Raw genomic sequence first — 24,014 nt, 5'->3', positions numbered from 1 at the left:
TTGCCCATTCTCCCTATATTTGCGTGGGTCTCATTCCCACAACCCAAAAGATGTGCAGGGTTGGGGTGAGAACCACACAAACACGTGGGTCTCACCCCATGCAAACACGAGAGTCTCACCCCATGCTAAATTGGCACTTAATTGGAAAAAAAAATGATTGGGTACTCTAAATTTATTTTAAACAATATTTAGCAACAGGTCACCATAGGCCCAGGTGACCAGAGGCTGCTTTCCCCTTTAAGGGGTGGGGGGGGGGGGGGGGGGGGGGGGGTGCTGGTGGTGATTTGACCTGAGGACCACCACACCTCAGATGAGGGTCAAAGTTGAGAAGGCGATGCCTTCATGAATAATTTCAGCTGGTATGAAAATTGAACCGCACTGCTGGCCTTGTTCTGCATCTCAAACCAGCTGTCTAGTCAACAGAGCTAAACCAGCCTCCATTTTGCAGCAATGAGTGGTGTGGCTGAATTATACGGGAGATTGCATTATAAATCAAGATAAGAAACATTTGAGTGAGTGACAGCAGTGTACAAATACAATTATACAATTACCCCTCCCCAGTGGGCATAGTATTCAATAAACATTCACAAAATACTTAAACATCATTCTTTTCTTGGCTGCATCTGACATTTAAAAAGTAGCATTATTTTGTAGTTGGAAAGATATTAAGTTTAAATGTTTCAAATCAGAATCCAGGTTTGAGTGCATTACAATCCAGGTTTGAGCACATTACAATCCAGGTTAGAGCACATTACAAGACCAGTGAACATCAGTTGTATTTTCTTTTTAAAATTATTCTTCCAACTAAAATAATTATACAATTACCCTCCCCAGTGGGTATAGTAGTGCAATTATCTGTAATACATCATCAGTAAACATGTACATGTCCAATGTTAATCTAAATCTAATAACTCTGGTCTCTACAACATGGAAATAGTCAGATAAATGATACAAGTTTTTACAATAACTGCACCTGTAATGTTCTTACCCAAGTTGTCATTCATTCTATCTTAACAGGTGTAAATATTGGTAAACACATCAGGTTTGTCATTAATCACAAAGATCAAGATATTAATTTCTAATGATCAAGATGCACATATGGTCCAAATCAGTACATACAAAATAAATATCACATTAAACAATTAAAAGCATCAAGTTGGTATCAGCAATACAACGATATAATTGTTGTAATTAAACACTGATCCCAAACAAATTGACCGGCCCTTGTACTAAAACAATGCCACTTGCTTAATGCCTGCCAACCTGACCTTTCAACCATAATAGTGGATTAAATATATAGAAGATTTAACTTCCATAATATATTGAGGATCAAAGTGTGGCTTGAACAGTCACAATTGCAATCTGTTCGTGAATATAAAGCTGAGAAGGTAAAGTGGCAATGCATACTCTGTGGTATAGAATGTTATAGAGTTACTGCAGTGTGTATGTGTCTATCTATTTCCACTTTACACGGTTCAGAAATCGACGATTTTCTTGTGAGGCCTGGTGGTTCGTCTTCCCCTGTGAAGAAAATCATGTAACAAGTTACTAAAAAAGACGTAATTATCACGATTAAACACAAAGCAAGCTTTTGGCACAGTCTGGTCTGGGGCTCAGCAGTGAGAAATCCATTCTGATGAGTTATGTGATGAGTAAATCATGTACTGGGGAGGAATTTGGGAGGTGGGGGCATGTCGGCTTGAGGTAAGAGCTTAATATTGCGACTTGTTTAAGTATTTTCACAATGTCTTTTTTTTTTAAAACAGCACAAGTGAGCAGGACATGAGCATTCTCCACCCCTCCAACTCTCATGGAATCTTCCGCTGTGCTTTTCTAGGGATGGAGCGATGAGATGGAGGGGAGTGGTTTTGCATTCAAGAAGATTCGGCAAGTCTGAAATTGGTCAGCAGGACAACCCAATCTTTCCACTGATCATGGAGTGTTGGCCATGAGTGTTGACAAAAAAGATAGGGGCGAAGATGAGCAGCAAAAGGGTGCATATGATATATGTCTGTTTGACATTACAAGTGAGAATCAGGCCGAAATTAGAATGTTCATACGTGACGTTGAAAAAATATGTGAAGCAAAGCGAGAGTATGAGAAGAGACTTGCAGCTAATATAAAAGGGAATCCACAGATGTTCTGAGGGCATATAAATAGTTTAAAAGGTGGTAAAAGGAAGCAGGGGGCCGATTATTTGATTTGTTTATTGTCACATGTACCGAGGTACAGTGATAAGTATTGTTCTGCATACAGTTCAGACAGATCAGGAACCAAAACATGGATCCACACACAAAGAGGCAGAGAGCATGGTTGAAGTACAAAATTCGCACTATGCATCTGTCTTTACCCAAGGAAGAAGATGTCAACCAAGTTATGATGAAAGAGGTGGTGGTTGGGACACTGATGGGGATAAAAATTGAAGAATAAGTTTTAGAAAGATTAGCTGTTGATAAGTCACCAGGGCCGGACCAGATGCATCCCAGGATACTGAAGGAGGTACAGCTGAAAATTGCAGAGACACTGGCCATAATCGTCCAATGCTCCTTAAATACAGGGGTGGTGCTGGAGGACCGGAGAATTGCAACCGTTACACCCTTGTTCAAAAAAGAATGCAGCTGCAGTCTTGTCAGTCTAACCACAATTCTTGGAAAGCTTTTAGAAATAATAATTTGGGACAAAGTTAACGTTCACTTGGACTAATGTGAATTAGTTAAGGAAGGTCCACATGGATCTGTTAAAGGCAAATCGTGCTTAACTAATTTGATTACATTTTTTAATGACGTAAGAGAAAGGATTTGGTGAGGGTAATGTGGTTAATAGGGCACACAGGTTTCCTGGACTATATCAATAGAGGCATTGAGTGCAAAAGAAAGATGTTATGGTGAATCGTTGTGACTACAGCCTCAACTGGGGCTGTTTTAGCATAGTGGGCCAAATAGCTGGCTTGTAATGCAGAACAAGGCAGCAGCGCGGGTTCAATTCCCATAACGGCCTCCCTGAACAGGCGCTGGAATGTGATGAATAGGGGCTTTTCACAGTAACTTAATTGAAGCCTACTTGTGACAATAAGACATTATTATTAGAACGGACATATTGTTGATGCCGGCGTAAACACCGGAGTGGTGTACACCGGCGTTAACGGGCCTCCTGGCCCAGCAATTAATCGGTCTTCAGGGGGCTAGCACGGCGCTGGAGTGCTGCACGCTGCTCCGGTGCCGATAGGCGGCCCGGCACGGGTCCATGCATGCGTGCGCCGGCCGTCTCGGCACCGGCGCATGGTTGCCATCTCCGCTCCGGCATCTACGCGTGGTTGCTGTCTCGGGAATTGCACCCGCACTGTTGGGCTCGCTCTGCATCACTAACCAGCTGTCCAGCCCGCTGAGCGAAATCAGCCTGAGCTCACAGCAACTTGCATGTGTATCACAATTTAATGTAGCAAGATCATCCCAGAGGTGCTAGACAAGGGTGTCCTCAATCAAAACATTTCTGACACTGAGCCATAGGTCACATTATCAGGGCAGATGACCAAAAGCTTGGTCAATGGTGAAGGTTTTAAGGAGCACCTTAAAAAGAGAAGTAAAAGAAGGAGAGGTTCCAGGACAGAATTCCAGAGTTTCGGGACTCGACAGCTGTAGGTATGGCCACCACTGGTGGACGAATTAAAATCAGGGTCTGGAAGTGACTAGAATAAGATACCTCAAAGGCTTGCATGGATGAAGGAGTTACAGAAATACAGAGAGGCAAGGCTGTGGAAGGATTTGAAAGCAAGGATGAGGATTTTACAATTGATGTGTTGTTAAACCAGGAGCCAATGCAGGTCAGTGAGTACAAGGGGTGAATGGGACAGCTTTAAATACTTTTTTTTTTTTTTAATGCTTATTCAAAATTTTCAACCAAACACTCCAGAAAGATAAAAAAAACAAAAAAACAAAATTGTACATAGGAAATCAAACAAACATACATTAACCTCATTTAACAAATAAACACAAATGATATGCTCGCCACCGGGGCCCTGTATAACAATCTGACCCATCCTATGAACCCTTCCCTGAACCCAACCCTGCTAAGCACTTCCCATAGGTACTCCCACTCCACTCGATCAAAGGCCTTCTCCGCGTCCATAGCCGCCGCCACCTCCGCTTCCCCCCCCACCCCCCCACCGAGGGCATTATAATTACGTTCAGGAGCCTCCGCACATTCACATTTAACTGCCTGCCCTTCACAAACCCCATCTGGTCCTCATGTATCACTCCTGGGACACAATCCTCAGTCCTCGGAGCGAGGAACTTCGCCAGCAACTTGGCATCTACGTTAAGGAGCGAGATCGGCCTATACGAACCGCACTGCAGTGGGTCCTTATCCCGCTTGAGAATCAGCGAGATCCGCGCCCGAGACATTGTCAGGGGCAAAGTCCTTTCCTCCGTCGCCTCATTGAAGGTTCTCACCAGCAACGGGCCCAATAGATCCACATACTTCCTGTAAAATTCAACCGGGAATCCATCCGGTCCCGGGGCCATGCCCGCCTGCATGCTCCCCAATCCCTTAACCAGCTCCTCCAGCCCCATCGGGGCCCCCAAGCCTGCCACCTGCTCTTCCTCCACCCTTGGGAACCTCAGTTGATCTAAGAACTGCTGCATCCCCTCTCCCCCGTCCGGGGGCTCTGACTTGTACAGGTCCCCATAGAAATCCCTAAATACCTCATTTATTTTAACCGCACTCCGCACCATATTCCCCCCCGCCGATTCCTCCAATCTCCCTCGCCGCCTCCCTCTTACGTAGCTGATGCTCCAGCATCCAACTCGCCTTCTTCCCATACTCATATACTGCCCCCTGCATTTTCCTCCACTGAGCCTCTGCCTTCCCCGTGGTCAATAAATCAAATTCCATTTGGAGGTTCCGTCACTCCCTCAGCAGCCCCTCTTCGGGGGCCTCTGCATTGCTCCTGTCCACCCTTAATATCTCCCCCACCAACCTCTCCCTCTCCATCCACTCTCTCTTCTCCCTATGAGCCCTAATTGAAATTAGCTCTCCCCTAACCACCACCTTCAGAGCCTCCCAAACCACACCCACCTGCACCTCCCCATTATCATTGGCCTCTATGTATCTCTGAATACACCCCCGGACCCGCCCACAAACCTCCTCACCCGCCAACAGTCCCACATCCAGGCGTCACAGAGGGTGCTGGTCCCTCTCTTCTCCCAACTCCAACTCCACCCAGTGCGGGGCGTGGTCCGAAATCGCTAAAGCCGAATATTCCGTTCCCTCCACACTTGGGATCAGTGCCCTACTCATCACAAAGAAGTCTATCCGTGAATAGACCTTATGCACATGGGAGAAAAAAAGAGAACTCTCAGGCCACTGGCCTGGCAAACCTCCACGGATCCACTCCCCCCATCTGGTCCATAAACCCCCTTCGCACCTTGGCCGCAGCTGGCCTCTTACGCGTACTTGACCTGGATCGGTCCAATGCTGGGTCCAGTACCGTATTAAAGTCCGCCCCCCCCCCCATTATCAAGCGCCCTGCTTCCAGATCTGGGATCAACATGCGCTTCATAATTAAATTAAAATTAAAATTTAATGGATTCAAATTAAAAAACAGGTCCTCAAGGGTCATAATCTCCGGATTACTGCCCGAGCCACGTGCAAATTGGCATAGGGAGGCAAGAATAAGGGAAGTTAACACATGGCTGAAAGAGTGGTGTGGGTAAGAGGGGTTCCTTTTCATGGGACACTGGCATCAGTTTTGGGACAGGGGGGACCTATACCGTTGGGATGGTCTCCACCTGAACCGAGCTGGGACCAGTGTGCTGGCGAAAATAGTAAATAGGGTGGTCAATAGGACTTTAAACTAAAGATTGGGGGGGGGGGGGGGGGGGGGGGGGGGAGTCAGGGAACCAAGAGGTGAAGTAATCAGCGGGGAGCGTAGCTGCTTAGGAATAAGAAAAAACACGAACAGACAAAACTCAAGAGTGGTTACGATTGTCCCCATCCCACAAAATATGACACAGTGTATGGAAAGGCTCAGTAAACCAAGGTCCACCACACTAAGAAAACAAAAAGGGACGGTCAATAGAGAATTAAAGGTGCTATATTTAAATGCGCGCAGTGTACGGAACAAGGTAGATGAGCTTGTGGCCCAGATTGTGACTGGCAGGTATGATGTGGTAGGCATCGCAGAGACATGGTTGCAGGGGGTTCAGGGCTGGCATTTAAACATCCAGGGATTCACAACCTATCGAAAAGACAGAGAGGTGGGCAGAGGGGGCGGGGTTGCCTTGTTAATTAGGAATGAAATTAAATCAATAGCACTAAACGACATAGGGTCGGATGATGTAGAGTCTGTGTGGGTAGAGTTGAGGAACCACAAAGGCAAAAAAAACCATAATGGGAGTTATGTACAGGCCTCCTAACAGTGGTCAGGACCAGGGGCACAAAATGCACCACGAAATAGAAAGTGCGTGTTTCAAAAGGCAAGATCACAGTGATCATGGGGGACTTTAATATGCAGGTGGACTGGGTAAATAATACTGCCAGTGGACCCAAGGAAAGGGAATTCATTGAATGTTTACAGGAGGGCTTTTTGGAACAGCTTGTGATGGACCCCACGAGGGAACAGGCCATTCTGGACTTAGTGTTATGGAATGAGCCAGACTTGATTAAAGATCTTAAAGTAAGAGAGCACTTAGGAGGCAGTGATCATAATATGGTCGAATTCAATCTCCAATTTGAAAGAAAGAAGGTAGAATCAGAGGTAAAGGTGTTACAGTTAAATAAAGGTAACTACAGGGGCATGAGGGAGGAACTGACGAAAATCGACTGGGAGCAGAGCCTAGTGGGAAAGACAGTAGACCAGCAACGGCAGGAGTTTCTGGGAGTAATTGAGGACACAGTACAGAGGTTCATCCCAAAGAAAAGAAAAGTTATCAGAGGGGGGATTAGGCAGCCATGGCTGACAAAGGAAGTTAGGGAATGCATCAAAGCAAAAGAGAAAGCCTATAATGTGGCAAATAGTGGGAAGTCAGAAGATTGGAAAGGCTACAAAACAAACAGAGGATTACAAAGAGAGAGATAAGGAAAGAGAGGATCAAATTTGAAGGTAGGCTAGCCAGTAACATTAGGAATGATAGTAAAAGTTTCTTTAAATACATTAAAAACAAACGGGAGGCAAAAATTGACATTGGGCCGCTCCAAAATGACGCTGGTAATTTTGTGATGGGAGACAAGGAAATAGCTGAGGAACTGAATAAGTACTTTGCGTCAGTCTTCACAGTAGAAGACATGAGTAATATCCCAACAATTCCGGAGAGTCAGGGGACAGAGTTGAATATGGTAGCCATCACAAAGGAGAAAGTGCTAGAGAAACTAAGAGGTCTAAAAATTGATAAATCTCCGGGCCCAGGTGGGCTACATCCTAGAGTTCTGAAGGAGATAGCTGAAGAAATAGTGGAGGCGTTAGTTATGATCTTTCAAAAGTCACTGGAGTCAGGGAAAGTACCAGAGGATTGGAAAATCGCTGTTGTAACCCCCCTGTTCAAGAAGGGAACAAGGAAAAAGATGGAAAATTATAGGCCAATTAGCCTAACCTCGGTTGTTGGCAAGATTCTAGAATCCATTGTTAAGGATGAGATTTCTAAATTCTTGGAAGTGCAGGGTCGGATTAGGACAAGTCAGCATGGATTTAGTAAGGGGAGGTCGTGCCTGACAAACCTGTTAGAGTTCTTTGAAGAGATAACAAATAGGTTAGACCAAGGAGAGCCAATGGATGTTATCTATCTTGACTTCCAAAACGCCTTTGATAAGGTGCCTCACGGGAGACTGCTGAGTAAAATATGGACCCATGGTATTCGAGGCAAGGTACTAACATGGATTGACGATTGGCTGTCAGGCAGAAAGTTAGGATAAAAGGTTCTTTTTCGGAATGGCAACCGGTAACGAGTGGTGTCCCGCAGGGTTTAGTGTTGGGGCCACAGCTGTTCTCTTTATATATTAACGATCTAGATGACGGGACTGGGGCATTCTGGCTACGTTTGCCGATGATACAAAGATAGGTGATGGGGCAGGTAGTATGGAGGAGGTGGGGAGGCTGCAGAAAGACTTAGACAGTTTAGGAGAGTGGTCCAAGAAATGGCTAATGAAATTCAACGTGGGCATGTGCGAGGTCTTGCACTTTGGAAAAAGAATAGAGGCGTAGACTATTTTTTAAACGGTGACAAAATTCATAATGCTGAAGTGCAAGGGGACTTGGGAGTCCTAGTCCAGGATTCTCTAAAGGTAAACTTGCAGGTTGAGTCCGTAATTAAGAAAGCAAATGCAATGTTGTCATTCATCTCAAGAGGCTTGGAATATAAAAGCAGGGATGTACTTCTGAAGCTTTATAAAGCATTAGTTAGGCCCCATTTAGAATACTGTGAGCAATTTTGGGCCCCACACCTCAGGAAGGACATACTGGCACTGGAGCGGGTCCAGCGGAGATTCACATGGATGATCCCAGGAATGGTAGGCCTAACATACGATGAACGTCTGAGGATACTGGGATTATATTCATTGGAGTTTAGGAGGTTGCGGGGAGATCTAATAGAAACTTACAAGATAATGAATGGCTTAGATAGGGTGGATGTAGGGAAGTTGTTTCCATTAGCAGGGGAGACTAGGACCCGGAGGCACAGCCTGAGAATAAAAGGGAGTCACTTTAGAACAGAGATGAGGAGAAATTTCTTCAGCCAGAGAGTGGTGGGTCTGTGGAATTCATTGCCACAGAGGGCGGTGGAGGCCGGGATGTTGAGTGTCTTTAAGACAGAAGTTGATAAATTCTTGATTTCTCGAGGAATTAAGGGCTATGGAGAGAGAGCGGGTAAATGGAGTTGAAATCAGCCATGATTGAATGGTGGAGTGGACTCGATGGGCCGAATGGCCTTACTTCCGCTCCTATGTCTTATGGTCTTATAAACCCTGCATCGTCCCAATTCGGGGCATACACATTCATCAGTACCACCCGGGTCCCCTGCAACCTACCACTCACCATCACATATTGACCTCCATTATCCGCCACAATACTCAGCACCTCAAACGACACCCGCTTCCCCACCAGTATTGAAACCCCTCTGTTCTTCGCATCCAGCCCTGAATGAAAGACCTACCCTACCCATCCCTTTCTCAGCCTAACCTGATCTGCCACCTTGAAGTGCGTCTCCTGAAGCATAACAACGTCTGTCTTCAATCCCATTAAGTGCGTGAACATCCGGGCCCTCTTGACCGGCCCGTTCAGGCCCCTCACATTCCATGTTATCAGCCGGATCAGGAGGCTACTCGTCCCCTCCCCCGCCAACTAGCCATCCCCTTTCTTAGGCCAGCCACGTGCCCACGCCTCCCGCACACTCCAGTCCCCCAGGCGGCGAACCCCCACCCCGACTTTCCCTTTTACATCCAGCTCCCCTTCGGTCAGTACAGCAGCAACCCAGTTCCCCCCGCCCCCAGCTAGACCACCATCTAGCCCCCTTGCTCCCCCCATTGCACTCCCGTAAGTCATCTGACTCCTGCTGACCCCGGCCGTTCCCGCCTTTGCCACCGACCCCCCGTGTGGAATCCCCATCCCATCCCCCCCTTCACGCCGATGTGAGCACCTTCTCCAGCACCGCCCCTTCCCTCAGGCCCCCCCTCCTCAGCGCGGGACGAAGCCTGCGTTTTCCACCTGGCTGGCCCCGCCCCCTATGGCGAAGCTCCTTTCTCCTACAACCTCACCCCAGTTCCCCAAGACCCAGGGCCTCCAGCCCCCCCTCCCCCCTTCGCACACGGGGACCGGCCCCTGCAAAACAGTACCGATGCCCACAAACCCACAATCATATCCACTCACCCCTTCCCAGTCCCCAGTTTTCCCACACAAAAACAAAAAAACAAACACAACCCCACATCAAACCCTTAGTTCGAGTCCAACTTTTTGTTTTGTATAAAGATCCACGCCTCATCCGGCGTATCAAAATAGTGGTGGCGGTCTTCAAACGTGACCCACAATCTCGCTGGCTGCAACAGCCCGAACTTCACCCCCTTTCGGTGGAGCACCGCCTTGGCCCGGTTGATCCAGCCCTCTTCTTAGCCAGCTCTGCACTCCAGTCTTGATCAAAACGGATCTCCGTATTCTCCCACCTGCTGCTCCGTTCCTTCTTCGCCCATCTCAGGACACACTCTCTGTCCATAAAGCGGCAGAACCTCACCACTACAGCCCTTGGCGGCTCGTTGGCATAAGGTCTGCTTGCCAGGACTCTGTGAGCCCCATCCAGCTCCAAGGGCCGCGGGAAGGCTCCCACGCCCTTAATGTGTTCAGCATTGTGGCTACATATGCCCCAACATCGGACAACTCCACATCTTCAGGGAGACCCAGAATCCGGAGATTCTTCCTCCTCGACCTATTCTCCAGGTCCTCAAACTTTTCCTGCCACTTCTTGTGCAGCGCCCCGTGCGCCTCCACATTCACCGCCAGGCCCAGAATCTCGTCCTCGTTTTCAGAGGCTTTCTGCTGCACCTCCCGGATCGCCGCCCCTTGGGCCTTCTGGGTCTCCACCAGCTTTTCTAGCGACGCCTTCATTGCTTTCAGCTCCGCAAAGCAGCTTTTCAGGAACTCCTGCTGCTCCCGCGACCATTGTGCCCACGCTGTCTGGTCTCCATCCGCGCCATCTTACTTTTCCGCACCCGCTCTCCTCTCTTCTCCAAAACCACTTTTTAAAAATCGCTCCACTCCTGGTCCACTCCATACAATGCTGGGGAAATCTTACTGCTGCCTTCCCACACCGGGAATCGCCGTCCAAGTGCCCGCTGGGGCTCCTCAAAAGGGCCCAAAAGTCATTTTTTGTCAGGAGCCATGTCCCAGGCATAGCTGCAACCGGAAGTCGGGACAGCTTTAAATACAGGCAACAGCTTTGTGTAAGTTGACGGAAGGTGAAAGATGGGAGACCAGCGAACAGAGTATTAGAATAGCCAAGTCAAGAGGTAACGAAAGCCATGGATTTCAGTGCAGATGAGTGGAGGCAGGGTCTGATAGGGCAAGGGCAAGGGTACAGAGCAAGAAAAGCTACAAAATAGCCAATTGCAATCTTAATCCCAATTTGAAGGTTTGATTAACCTGAATATGGAGTTCCAAATTATAATGCATCTATCGTTGTCAACCAGGACTTTTGTTAAGTACGTGTTTATTTAACTTCTATTGCAGGTAACATACAACTGCAAAGTATATTAATAAGAATTAATAAGAATCTGATTTAATAAGAATCTGACCATAATGTTTCAACATTCTTATTAATTATGAGGAATGGAAAGAACACACATTATAAACAAACGCGTCCTCTAATAGATAAATAACAATGCAAGTGAAAGATCAAAGAGATGGGGAATCAACAATACTTCTCTTGGCACCAGCGGCATAAAATGTTACGGTGACTATTGCAGTGTTCAAGGACGCATCAAATGAATATTAGCCACATTCACACAGGAGGGGAAGGGGAGAGTAAACTGTGCCAGGACATTAAAACAATGGAATCAAGGATTTGTGGGTGTAATTTTGACTTTACATTTGTAATTTAAACTTGGTTAAATTGAATCCAATGAAAAACTGCATTTAAAAATGTTTATTCATTCATGGAATTTTATTCATTCAGTGGCACTGGCTATGCCAGTATTTATTGCCAACCCCTCATTGCCTTTAAAGGTGGCGGTGAGCTGCCTTCTTGAACCGGAGCAGTCAATTTGCTACAGGAACATCCACAGTTCTGTTAGGAGTGGAATTTCAGAATTTTGACCGAGCAAGAGTGAAGGAACAGCGATATATTTCCAAGTTACGATGATGTGTGGATTTGAGGGGAACTTGAAGACGATGGTGTTCCCATGCATCTGCTGCCCTTCTCCTTCTTGGTGGTTCACGTCACAGGTTTGCAAGATGCTATTGGAGAAGTCTTGGTGAGTTGCTGCAGTGCTTCTTGTAGATGGTACACACTGCTGCCACTATGTGTCGGTGGTGGATGAAGATTGCATGGAGTGACAATCAAGTGGCTGCTTTAACCATAGAAAGAACCATAGAATTTCTACAGTGTAGAGGGAATGCATTCAGCCCATTGAATCGGCACCAACCCTCTGGAGGTGCACCCGACATAGCCCCATTCCCCCATCTTATCCCTGTAACCTGGTAACTCCATCCAACCTGCACATCTTTTGACACACTAAGGGACAATTTATCATGGCCAATCCACCTAACCTGCACATCTTTGGACCGTGGGAGGAAACCGGAGCACCCGGAGGAAAGCCTCGCAGACACGGGGAGAGCTTGCAAACTCCACACAGAGAGTCACCCGAGGCCAGAATTGAACCCAGATCGTTGGTTCTGAGGGGAAGCAGTGCTAACCACTGTGCCACCGTGCTGCTCTGGATGGTGGTGAATATCGAGTGTTGTTGGAGCTGCACTCATCCAGGCATGTGGAGAGTGTTCCACCACACTCCTGACTTGTGCCTTGCAGATTGTGGACAGCCTTTGAGGAGACAGGAAGCAAATTACTATCCACAGAAATCCCAGCCTCTGACCTGCCTTTGTACTCTTTCAAAGTAACTTTGAGTGTAAAAGCTGGCAGAACCTTCCAAAGTGAGCGATTTAAATCACTTTGTCGGATGGTTCCGGGCCCAGCCCAATTGTTCAGAGGAAACTAGTGCTTCTGGACAATTGCCGAGTAAACCCTTACCTGGGAAAGTCGGAGGGGGATGCCACCCAAATTCCACGCTAGTGAGCCAGGAAGTTACAAGCCAATAGATCTCCTTCATTACCCAGTGGCAACTAACACAAAAACTAACAGAATACTTGGTGACCCGACACTTATTTTTAAAATTAAGTTCCCTTCTTCTTTGTTCAGAACGGTGAGGGTAACAATTCCTGCTATTGGGTACTTAAAAATGAAATTGTATCAATGTTTTGATGCAATAGCACCCTCTTGAGGTTTTAGAAGGATGGTGCACCATTAAACTCAAACAATGGAATAGAGGTGCATTCAAAGTTTTGCTCAATTACCTATGGTACTGTGAAAGAAATGCCACACATCATTTCACCTGGAGATTGAGAACAGGGTAGAGTCCAAATTGTACAATGTTTGTAGAAGCTGTCTTGAAAGATTAAATTGCAATTTCTAATTTTTGTACAGCTACAAAAGTGCAAATGAATGTTTTTGTGAATTTTTATTTATTTTTGCAGCATCAAGTCTCTTCTTCAGGTTTTCATTACTGCAGCAAGTATCCTTGTTTCTTGATTTTATTCACATATATACAGGGCATGATGACTGATCTTAAATAGGTCCCAGGAAATGAACAGTCCACTTTGGATATTATAAAAGTTGCTCTCTGCATCAAGTTCACACTTGGCCGAAGACCTTTGCAACAGATTTTTATTTTTAGCTTGTTCTATCTTTATTAGTCCCCAAATAAGAATAACAATTGGTTACAATGAATATCAAACTGAAGGATAACTTTTCCCCCAATGCTGTAGCAAGTGACAGATGTGGGAGGTGCTCGGGAAGCCCGGCAAATCACGTCCATATGTTCTGGTCGTGCCCGGCACTGGATGGGTTTTGGAGGGGTTTTGCGAGGACTATGTCCAAGGTGGTGAAAGCCCGGATCAAGCCGAGCTGGGAGTTGGCATTATTTGGGGTAACGGACAAGCCGGGAGTGCAGGAGGCGAAAGAGGCCGGTATTCTGGCCTTTACGTCCCTGGGAGCCCAGCGGAGGATTTTGCTATTATGGAAAGATGCGAAGCCCCCTCGTGTGGAAGCTTGGATCAATGACATGGCAGGGTTCATTAAGCTGGAGAGGATAAAGTTTGCCTTGCGAGGGTCTGTGCAGGGGTTCCTCAGGCGGTGGCAACCGTTCCTAGACTATCTCATGGAGCGTTAGGAGGAGGTCAGCAGCAGCAGCCCAGGGGCGGGGGGGTTTCTTTTGGGGGGGGGCGTTTGGGTGGGTGGGGGGGGCTTCCCTATTGGTTTTAAATGTCATGTGGGGGGTTATTGTATACGGGGAAATCCAATGTATAATTTTTGATTGTTGTGTTCTTGTTTCTTTCTTTTTGTTGCCGGGGGGGTGGGGGGGGGGGGGGGGGGGGGGTTTGTTGAAAATCTGTTGAAAAATTTGAATAAATATATATATATTTTTTAAAAATGCTGTAGCAAGTGTACTAGGTATCTAATTAGTTTCACTGAGGACCCTCCTCATCCCTAGTCATTCTTTTTCCCCCCTTTTTTTCCCCCAATTAAGGGACAATTTAGTGTGGCCAATCTACCTACCCTGCACATCTTTGTGGTTGTGGAAGTGAGACCAAAGCAGACGCTGGGAGAATGTGCAAACTCCACACCGACAGTGACCCAGGGCCGCGATCAACCTGTGTTCTCGGTGCCGTGAGGCAGCAGTGCTAACCACTGCGCCACCGTGCCGCCTTCATGAGGTGCATTCTAATACAAAACAGTAAAGTACTTTGGTACAAGCTATAATGCATACTGTTGTCTCTAGCAAACCTGCGGATATAGTTGGTACTTGCAAGATATCTTACCTAACCCTGAGGATGAAGAGACGCTATCTGCAATGGAACCGGTTTCTGTCTGGTCTGAAGAAAGGCCATCCATTAAAGGCAGTGATAATTCTGATGAAGGAATGGAAGAATCATATATCCCAGAGTCACGGGGCATTTCGGGCAGGTTCAGAGATGCCACCATTCGTGGCAAGGGTCTCAGCAGAGAACTGGCATCTTGACGATCAGAAACATCGGCATCTCCAATGATGCTCAAGTGCTGAATTATGGAATAGGTGACTGAATTAATAGGGGTGACATCTGCAATGGTCTTCAAGTGAAAATCATGCTCAGTGACTGGCTGCTTAAAAACTACTTCATTCAGGACAAGTCCAGAGTCAACTCTAACTGGTCCTTGATGATGAGAGAGACGGGGAAGACCTGGTAGTAGCTGCTTCTCAAACCAGTCAGGCTCTAGCTCGATAAGTTGCTTCATATTAGAAATAGCTATGTACAGCGAGCGACCAGATTTAGTTCTGAAGTAGTTGCTTTTACGAATGTTCACTTCACGCGGGTCCCGGTCTGGGTGGCTGTGATCTCGAGCGTGTAAATGAGAATACAGCTGAGGGAAATGGTCCATCAGTTTGTACTTGCAAGCCAAATCTAAAATACCAGGAATGTCTGCTTCACAGGAGTAGTCAAAATAAATGGCAATGAACTTGGTGGGGTTGCCTGAATTTAGTCGTGCTTGGCGCAGCCTCTCTGCTATCATAGAAACAGCCACAATAAAAAGTTCTCCCTGCCCACCATCTCTAGAGCTGCCTTTATGTTTACGATGCTTCTTTTCTACAAAGAACTTCATTCCTTTCGAACAAATAACAATGATATAATGGGACTCCATGATCTGCCGACTGAGCCAATCCATTTGCCCCTCCTTACAGATTTCCAAATGCTCCCATAAGTCCAAGGCAACCTATTTAAAAACAAAATAAAACAAAAACATCTCAGTTTCTATAACAGATAGGACAATCCATTCCTCAAATACATTTTTTAAAAAACACAATACCGGCTTTCCCCTGCATAATAACAATGTTGCAAGTGATTTTAATGCAATTCCATTCTTTCCAAATAAAGCCAGAAGACTCCATTTCTCTTTAATCTTTTAATCAGGAGGGTACTGACCATTTACAGACTGTCATAATATGCACTCGTGCACATAATGAGATACACTCAGTACAGCCAATCAACACACAGGACAGAACACAACCAATCACCAGGCAGAATACTAGAAGAGGGTTTCCCACTATAAAACACACGAGGCATCAGTACTCGGCCTCTTTCCACTGGTGACAACTGTAGTGATAGTCAGGGTATATATATCAGTTAGCACCTTCTACACGTGGCTCAGAGCTAGTCTGGTCTAGTTAGTTACAGTAAGCACGCTTAGGTTATTAGAGTGTCAAACCCACAGCGAACTGTGTGCACTGCTTAACAGGTTCAATAAAACGTATTGAACGAATTTCAACGTTTGTAGTCTATTTTCCAGTACAACTGCATCCAGTTGCTGTCCGTGTTACGCCAGGGTGATTAACATGACACAGACCATGATCAATAAGTTAGTAATCATTGCTTGCTGTTTTAAGAATACAGAATGCAGGCAAATTACTTTATCCAGCAGTGAGTTTGATCTGTAAATTCAGGATAAAAGATATCTACTTGGTTGAACAGATAGACTGCAGAAATGTGCTATCTTCTAATGCACAGGAAAACTGATTGCAGTTTGGAATCAGAAAATCATTCTAAAGACTTCATATTGAAAGATTAACACATGTGAAAATGTAATGTTATGTTCACCTTTCTGAATTCAGGTGACCTTTCTGATTGGCCTCCAGTCTGTTAGTTATAATCTGCGAGGACTAATGTCCAACTAAACATGACAGTAGCTCTTGCTCCAGAATCACGCACGGCTAGATGACAGCTATGGTGATACTGACAAGTAGCAGCAAGCAAACAGATGTTATATCTATACTATTGAACTTGGAGACAGAGAGATGCAGCATGAAATTGGATATAACCCAAAAAGATGTGAAGGGAACCCCTAATAGTCTTTCTAGGGTTAGCGGCTTTCAGTTTTGCTGTGCAGAATATTACATTTGTTCAGGTTTTGTTAAAACCATAACATGTTTTGTGCTGCTGCAAGGTATAAAGACAAAAAAACTCAAATACAGGCAGCAGAGTATTGGATGTTCTCAAGTATACGTAGGATGCTAATTGAGTCTTGAGGGGGGAAATAAAAGCATAGATGAGGGATTCTGATCATCTAAAAATATACTCTAAAACTATAAATTTATGTGCAGAAAGTGGTGCATATCATTCATTAAGGGCAAAATTCATAGCAAGTTGCAATTTCTTTCAACAAGTGTCTGCTTCATAAACATCTTCAATATGCAGGCACCACTTTGAAACTGATCAAAACCTCCTCACAGTATTAAGTTTGGCAGACTTAAAATGATTCTGGTACTTTCGCTTCCAAGAATCTCTGCCAATTCCTCCCCACCCCCCCAGGTAGTTTTACATAGAGAAAGCAAATTTACCTCACAGCCACAGAAGTCCTGCAGGAAGAATGCAAAGCACTGAACAACACTGAGGTGTTTCTGACAGTCTTTACTGGAATAACAGATGAAAACTTTTGGCTTGGACCGAGGGGATGGCAATGATTCAGAATTCTCTTCATCCAGTTCCGAATACACCGGATCTAAAACAACACAAGACCAATCTTAATATGCAAGCAGTTCAACCCAAATACAATTCCTCAACAAGGCACCAAAGTATCCTTGCCCTGAATAGCAATACTTGATATGAACCTCAAGTATGCAGGCTGGTTTAGGGCTGTCAAAACAGAATAATACTCCAATGCGTCAGATTATGAACAAAATAATCCGATCAGATAATCGTATCAATAATCCCCCAGGATTCGGTTTTCTTTTTTAAAAAGCTCATTGCTTGGACGTGTTTTGTTTACAGAGGACAGTGCATTCTCCATGACAATGCCTCAACCAGGGTTGAAGTGCCAATCAATGCCCTTTTTTCATGTTGTGTAACATTTTGATCCCTTTGAAATGTGGCATTCTTGCACCTGTACTGATGAGTGCAAGAAGAAAAGCTTTGATAGCATGTTTCTTTTTCAGTAATTCTCAGTTCTGCACTACCAAGCACCTAAATGTATTAATTATTTTTGGAAAATTTAAATATATATAGCACTAAATATAGTCACATAACAACCCTCATCTAGCTCAAAGAACATAGTGAAAGTTGTGACAGTCCCATGAGGGAAAGCATCCGAGACCCAGGACTTAACAAAAATGTGCTTTAATTGGGAATTTCTAAATAGAATAATCTGTACCGTCCATCGTATTTCAAAAACTGAATGTTAATTTCCCTACAATCATTCTACTTCACTCCATTTCCAGGCCCCCGTCATTGCTGCTCCGTAACTAGCCAGGAAACCTATGAGAAATGCCAGGGTGACCTGCCCACTGACTTTCCTCTATTGCTGAGCAAAAATCAACTTAACAGATAAAATTGCATGACACAATAGCAAAGCTAATTGACACATTGGTTTAGCTCAGTGGGCTAGACAGCTGGTTTGTAATGCAGAACAAGGCCAGCAGGGCTGGTTCAATTCCCGTACCAGCTTACCCGAACAGGCGCTGGAATGTGGCGACTAGGGGCTTTTCACAGTAACTTCATATTTGTGACAATAAAAGATTATTATTATTGCTACTACATTTGATGGGGTATTTCTAGCCCCCCACTGGCCAACACTTTTTATATCCACATTCCATTAATTTTATTTCAGCCCAATCAAGTATCTGCTGATTAGAATTTACATTAGAAGGGGTAAACCTGTGGACTGGCTCTAGTCTTATTTCCAGATGAGAAAAAGTTTACAAGATGAAGACAGTGGGATTTATGTATCTTCATCCGAATCTCACTACAAAACCTTGAGAGAAGAATTAGTTTGGTATATGCTATAAATGCTTGTATTCTCAAGCCCAATAAAAAGATCAATTCAAAGGGTGTGTGCAGGTCTCACTGACGGGTTTGAGCACAACACAGATGGGCATTTGGTGCAGTCTCGAGGGGTGTGCTTTATTGTTGGAGGTGCAATCATTCAGATGAGATGTTAAATCAAGCCCACATTTGCCAGCTCATATGGACATAAAGATCCCGTTGCATTATTTAAAGAGCAGGATGTTCTCTGGCTGCCCAAGCTAATATTTGTCACTCAGCCAGTACTATTTAAAACAGATTGATTGGTTAATCGTTTCTTTTGTTGCTTCCAACAATTTGACTGCTCTGTTCGTATGGTTTCTGCTCGATTGTATTGGGTAAGGACTGGATTAGCATAGTCCCTCTATAACTGTTAACTCTATCCAGAAAGTTTGGGGGGGGGGGGGGGGGGGGGAATATTTGAGAAAAAAAATTAATGCCTACTCTAGGTTCAGCCAGTTTTCATAGAAGTCATCCTGGTTTTGTTTCACCGATTTCAATGGAATTAAAACTTGAGCAAATTTGACAACAATCAAGTAATACGCTTCACTGGATTGTTGTCAGACAGCAAAGACCTTCGGACTATTGTCCCCCAATATTCCTTGTCTAACCTCACTGTCAATATGCATGTTCACTTTCTTGTCCCCAAAACAATTGTTGACCCCTTCCACTTTCAAGGAGTTGTGCAGATTGCAACGATTCAAACCTACTCCCATGCTCCGTCACTTAGCGTCACACAACGTGCATTAGGAAGGGGCGTTCCAATCACTCGAGTGAGTATTTGTTGAGAATTTCCCCAGGACGGAATAATGACTTCCCTATTGTTCCTGATAGTCCTGGAAGACTGCAGTCTGAAAAGCTGAAACTTGTGGCCTTCCTTCTTAAACCTGTGCAAATCCCAACACTTCAAAATGTATTTTTACCCCTCCAATTCTTTTTTTTTTTAAGTTTAAAAAAAAATAAATTTAGAGTACCCAATTCATTTTTCCAATTAAGGGGCAATTTAGTGTGGCCAATCCACCTACCCTGCACATCTTTGGGTTGTGGGGGCGAAACCCACGCAAACACGGGGAGAATGTGCAAACTCCACACGGACAGTGACCCAGAGCTGGGATCGAACCTGGGACCTCGGCGCCGTGAGGTCGCAGGGCTAACCCACTGCGCCACCGTGCTGTCCTCCCTCCAATTCTTTTCTGTGGACAAACAATCAAAAAAGATCCTGGAACATGACTTCGAAAAACGTTCAAAATTGACCTTGAATTAACTTCAGAAGGTTCTTTTTTTTTTTACTTCAGGGAACAAAACCGCAGCATGTTTCTTACTTTGCTGCTTCTTACAGCATAGCACTGTGAGGAGAGTGATGATGGCGGAAACGATCACCAGCGGAACTGTGATGGCAATTGCTCGAATTGGCCCAGCCCATAGATAGTGCACTAATGGAAGAGGAGGATAAAGCAGAAAACATGTTAGTTTACTGAACAGAAACTTGACACAAAGCGGAGTAGTGGCACCAACAGATGCAATGCCACTGGTTTTCATAAGCTCGTACCTATTTTCTGTTGAAATGAAATGAAAATTGCTTATTGTCACAAGTAGGCTTCAATGAAGTTACTGTGAAAAGCCCCTAGTCGCCACATTCCGGCGCCTGTTCGGGGAGGCTGGTACGGGAATTGAACCGTGCAGCTGGCCTGCTTGGTCTGCTTTAAAAGCCAGCGATTTAGCCCAGTGTGCTAAACCAGCCCCTGTTGCCATCCAAAAGACAAATGCAAAGTTACAATTTTCCACAATGAAAGTGGAGGCTCATTAGATAAGTTCTTGACTTTTGACAAGTAGTTTGGATATTAATAGAAGCTCGGCTATTTCAGTCAGGAAGACCGCAGGATCGATTCCTATTCGGTGCCAACTTGCTGATACCAGCAAGAATATCAGCAAAAGCATCATAGACAATCTGGGTTAGGGAACAAAATCTTGCCTAAATGCTTCGGTGAATTTCTACTTTTTTCAACTTTATTTTATTAGAAACATGTATCAAAACAGGTTACAGCAAATAAACACCCCGGGAAACATACTTCCCAACAATCAACTATAGTCTGTACAGACTTTTTCCCTTTTTCACCCCCCACGGTGAATCTCTACTTGATGACCAACTATTCAAAGCTGTTTTTCCCCTTGTTGTTGAGTAACGTGCCGACATTGTTTTTTTAAAGCGCATCTTCACACACATTCTTTCCATCTTAGGGAATAGTGGGCAAGTGGTGGAAGGATTCCAAGCTGATTGTCAATCCGTTGGACCACATTATGAACCCTCCCTCTGTGGCTCACAATTCCTGGCGTTGGGCTTGAACCCGGAGCTTCTGGCCCAGACTGTGCCACAAGACCTCCTGATATTCGTGAAAGTTCATATCTAAATAATGGTCACAAGAACAAGGTACAAGAAGGATCTGAAGCTTTACTTCAGGAGAGAGTGAGGTGAAGAGGAAAATGTATCAGATTTTTAAAACCAATACAATAAGTCACAACTGTGGATATCCCTAGTAAGTGAAGCATCCATGCCATAAAAATCCACAGAGCTAATATCCAAAGAGAGGAACCTTCTTTATATGAATCCTCTGTCTTCTGCTTTTTAATCTTAAGGTCATCACTTCAACGGAAAATTTTGTTTCTTACAAATCCAGTGTGATGAAATTACTTTTGAGAATTCATAAAAACCCAGCTGCTCAGTTGGAATGCCAGTCCTCTAAAGATGGCAGCCCAGCGATATGCTCTGATTCAATAAGGTAACTCTGATCCCTTCCCTCAAGATAATTTCTTTGAACTATGCAAATAAATTGTTAACAATTTCTAAATATGTTTGAGATTAAACAAACAGATTCTGAGGTGCCCATTATCATCACAATCCAACCTTAAAATAAACTCTACCTGGCCTCACTGTGAAATTGATTTGTTTGCCAGTGGTGTTGCTAGGATCTGTCACCTGTAGGAAAAAAGGTACACAATGATCTTCAATTACATAATTGACAAAAATATGCACGGTTACGAAGAACAAGAAGAAGGCACTTGACATTAAAGTGACCAACTACCAATATATTAAAATGAAACTTCTGTTTTAAGGTCTTCTCTCTCAATATATACAGGGTAGTGTAATTACTTGGGGCTCTCATTTGGGTCATGTTGCAAAAAATAGGGACAAGGAAACAGTATTTCCAAGACACTTATCTCGAGGGAACTAGAGAGAAAAAAATCATACTCCTGACATAATTTGAGTGTGTTTACAAATGGCAGTCTATAGATACTGATTCTGAAAAACGTTTAGCTCAGATATTCCCGCAACAGTGTGATTGGCAAATTAATAATAAGAATCTTTATCGTCACGAGTAGGCTTACATTAACACTGCAATGAAGTTACTGTGAAAAGCCCCTAGTCGCCACATTCCGGAACCTGTTCGGGTACACAGTGGGAGAATTCAGAATATCCAATTCACCTAACAGCATGTCTTTCGGGACTTGTGGGAGGAAACCAGAGCACCTGGAGGAAACCCACGCAGACACAGGGAGAACATGCAGACCCCTCACAGGCAGTGACCCAAGCTGGGAATCGAACCTGGGACCCTGGAGCTGTGATGCAACAGTGCTACCCACTGTGCTACCGTGCCGCCCATTATAAATCAGTACACAGATCTTGTTGTCAATAACGTCCTGCATGTTTTCCTGAATTTCGTATTAGAGTACGCCAGATAGGGCATGACAACAAATTGGAAGCAGGCGGCCATTTGTTTGCCAGAAATTCAACAAGTACGTCATTTAGGATGAGAATGTAAAGACTTAAAAACTGAATTTATAGAATGAACGAGAATGGCACTCTTCAACAACGCACTGTTGTCAGAACACCGGCGTCATTACTTCTTAATTTAAGCAACAGCAATATGAAAGCTGGCCATGATGTAACAAAATTGCAATCGCATTAGTTTTTACTGAGGACTAAGGTATTAGAAATATCTTCCAATTGTTTTTTGTGAGGATTAACGGTGGATCAGCATTAAAATTGTTGAAAGCAGGGAGTCGCATAAGTTATGCCATAATCACTTACTTCATAACTTCCTCTTTATTTTGCATTGTACTAGGGCCCTTCCACTTAGATGTTCTATTACAACGGTACACATCCCCAAGAAAGTCTGACCATTGAACCATAATAGGTGGAAGAGAATAAGGTTGGCCGCGGTGTTGTACAAGACACACACACACACGCACACACACACAAATGCTTTGCACCCAAACTAATAATTGAGATGCAGCAATATCATGCCGCATATGCACTAACCCACAGCTGCAACTTGTTTGTAAACAGATGGGAACGAACTGTACTAAAAAGACTTCACAAACAAATCAAAGTCTCATTTGGAAGAATGAAATTTGAACCAAGCCATTTTCACCAAAAAGAATTTGAGACCACAGATAACAGATTTCACAGACAAAAAAGCAAGCTTACAGAGCACAAAGCCATTAAAATCGCTGGGAACCAATCTGATCCTTCTCCCCATATGTGGAGATGGTTCAGCAATCCCCTGCTGAGATACAACCAGATGCTGTGTTCTACTTCATGGAGGAAAGCTGCAGTCTTCCGTAGTCAAGTTCAGACATCAACAATTTGCATTGGTCAAAGAGGTTAGAATGAGAGTGAGACGGAGATACTGAGAGCCCAGGGCCTGGGCAAATGAAGGCAGGGTCACTAGTAGTGGGATGAAGAAAATCAATGGTGGACAAGACATCGGAATTGAAGGAGTGTAGACACTGGAGGGTTGTAGTTCGGGAGGGTTAGCATAATAATTACTACATTGAAAGCCGAATTTGAAAAATGCCCAAATATAAAAGAATCATACCTCAATGGTGTAAGTGCCTGGGTAGAGATCGTGAAAAACGTAACTCACAACGGTCATATTATTGTCCTATAAAGGAAGAAAATAAACATCTCTTATTGAATGCGTTTGCAACATCCTGGCACAGTTTAAAGTTTCATGAATATTAAGGAATGACAATTGCTTCAACAGCAGTTCTTGTAAAGAATTTTGGAAGTGGGTCAAGTTGGGTCCTGTGATTTGTGGTGGCCATGGCACTGTCCTAGGAAGGGAGAGTGCAGGACAAGTTTCTGAAGAATCACTTGGATCATTTCCGGAGTCGGAAGCCATCCCAAGAGCCAGTGTTACTGCCTGGTCCAATTGTGCCAGCAAGTAGTATTGTTGTTTATCCAAGAAGTGAAGCATTTGATCAAAGTGCTGTCCCCAGTGAGACCGAGCATACAGTGGAAAACAATGTGCCGCTACCAGGAGAGAGTCCCAGTGAAGCAGGTCCAACAGAAGCTACCACTACAGCAAAACCTGAACCAATTGAGCTATGCCGTTCGCAGAGAAAGAAAAAGTCCCCTGACAGCCTGGGATTCTGC

The 24,014-nt window shown here is 44.6% G+C and overlaps 1 protein-coding gene across 2 annotated transcripts in view; it reads right to left on the bottom strand.

Annotated features, from left to right (window-relative positions):
* Nucleotides 1–257: 257 nt before the first annotated feature.
* The window catches only part of il17rd (interleukin 17 receptor D), a 110,478-nt gene continuing 86,721 nt past the window's right edge, over nt 258–24,014 (bottom strand). The window contains exons 7-12 of one of the 2 annotated variants that reach the window (XM_072472444.1): nt 23,455–23,520; nt 21,497–21,551; nt 19,900–20,010; nt 17,119–17,279; nt 14,567–15,497; nt 258–1,521 (exon numbers count right to left, since the gene is read on the bottom strand). In XM_072472444.1, coding sequence (XP_072328545.1) covers nt 1,424–1,521; nt 14,567–15,497; nt 17,119–17,279; nt 19,900–20,010; nt 21,497–21,551; nt 23,455–23,520 — 1,422 coding nt within the window. In that variant the 3' untranslated portion in view covers nt 258–1,423. The remainder of the gene's footprint in view (nt 1,522–14,566; nt 15,498–17,118; nt 17,280–19,899; nt 20,011–21,496; nt 21,552–23,454; nt 23,521–24,014) is intronic. The other variant, XM_072472445.1, reaches the window with a different exon arrangement.

Source organism: Scyliorhinus torazame, chromosome 13 (genome assembly GCF_047496885.1).
Source record: "Scyliorhinus torazame isolate Kashiwa2021f chromosome 13, sScyTor2.1, whole genome shotgun sequence".
NCBI classification, from domain to species: domain Eukaryota; kingdom Metazoa; phylum Chordata; class Chondrichthyes; order Carcharhiniformes; family Scyliorhinidae; genus Scyliorhinus; species Scyliorhinus torazame.
This window is presented reverse-complemented; position numbering and strand designations above follow the sequence as displayed.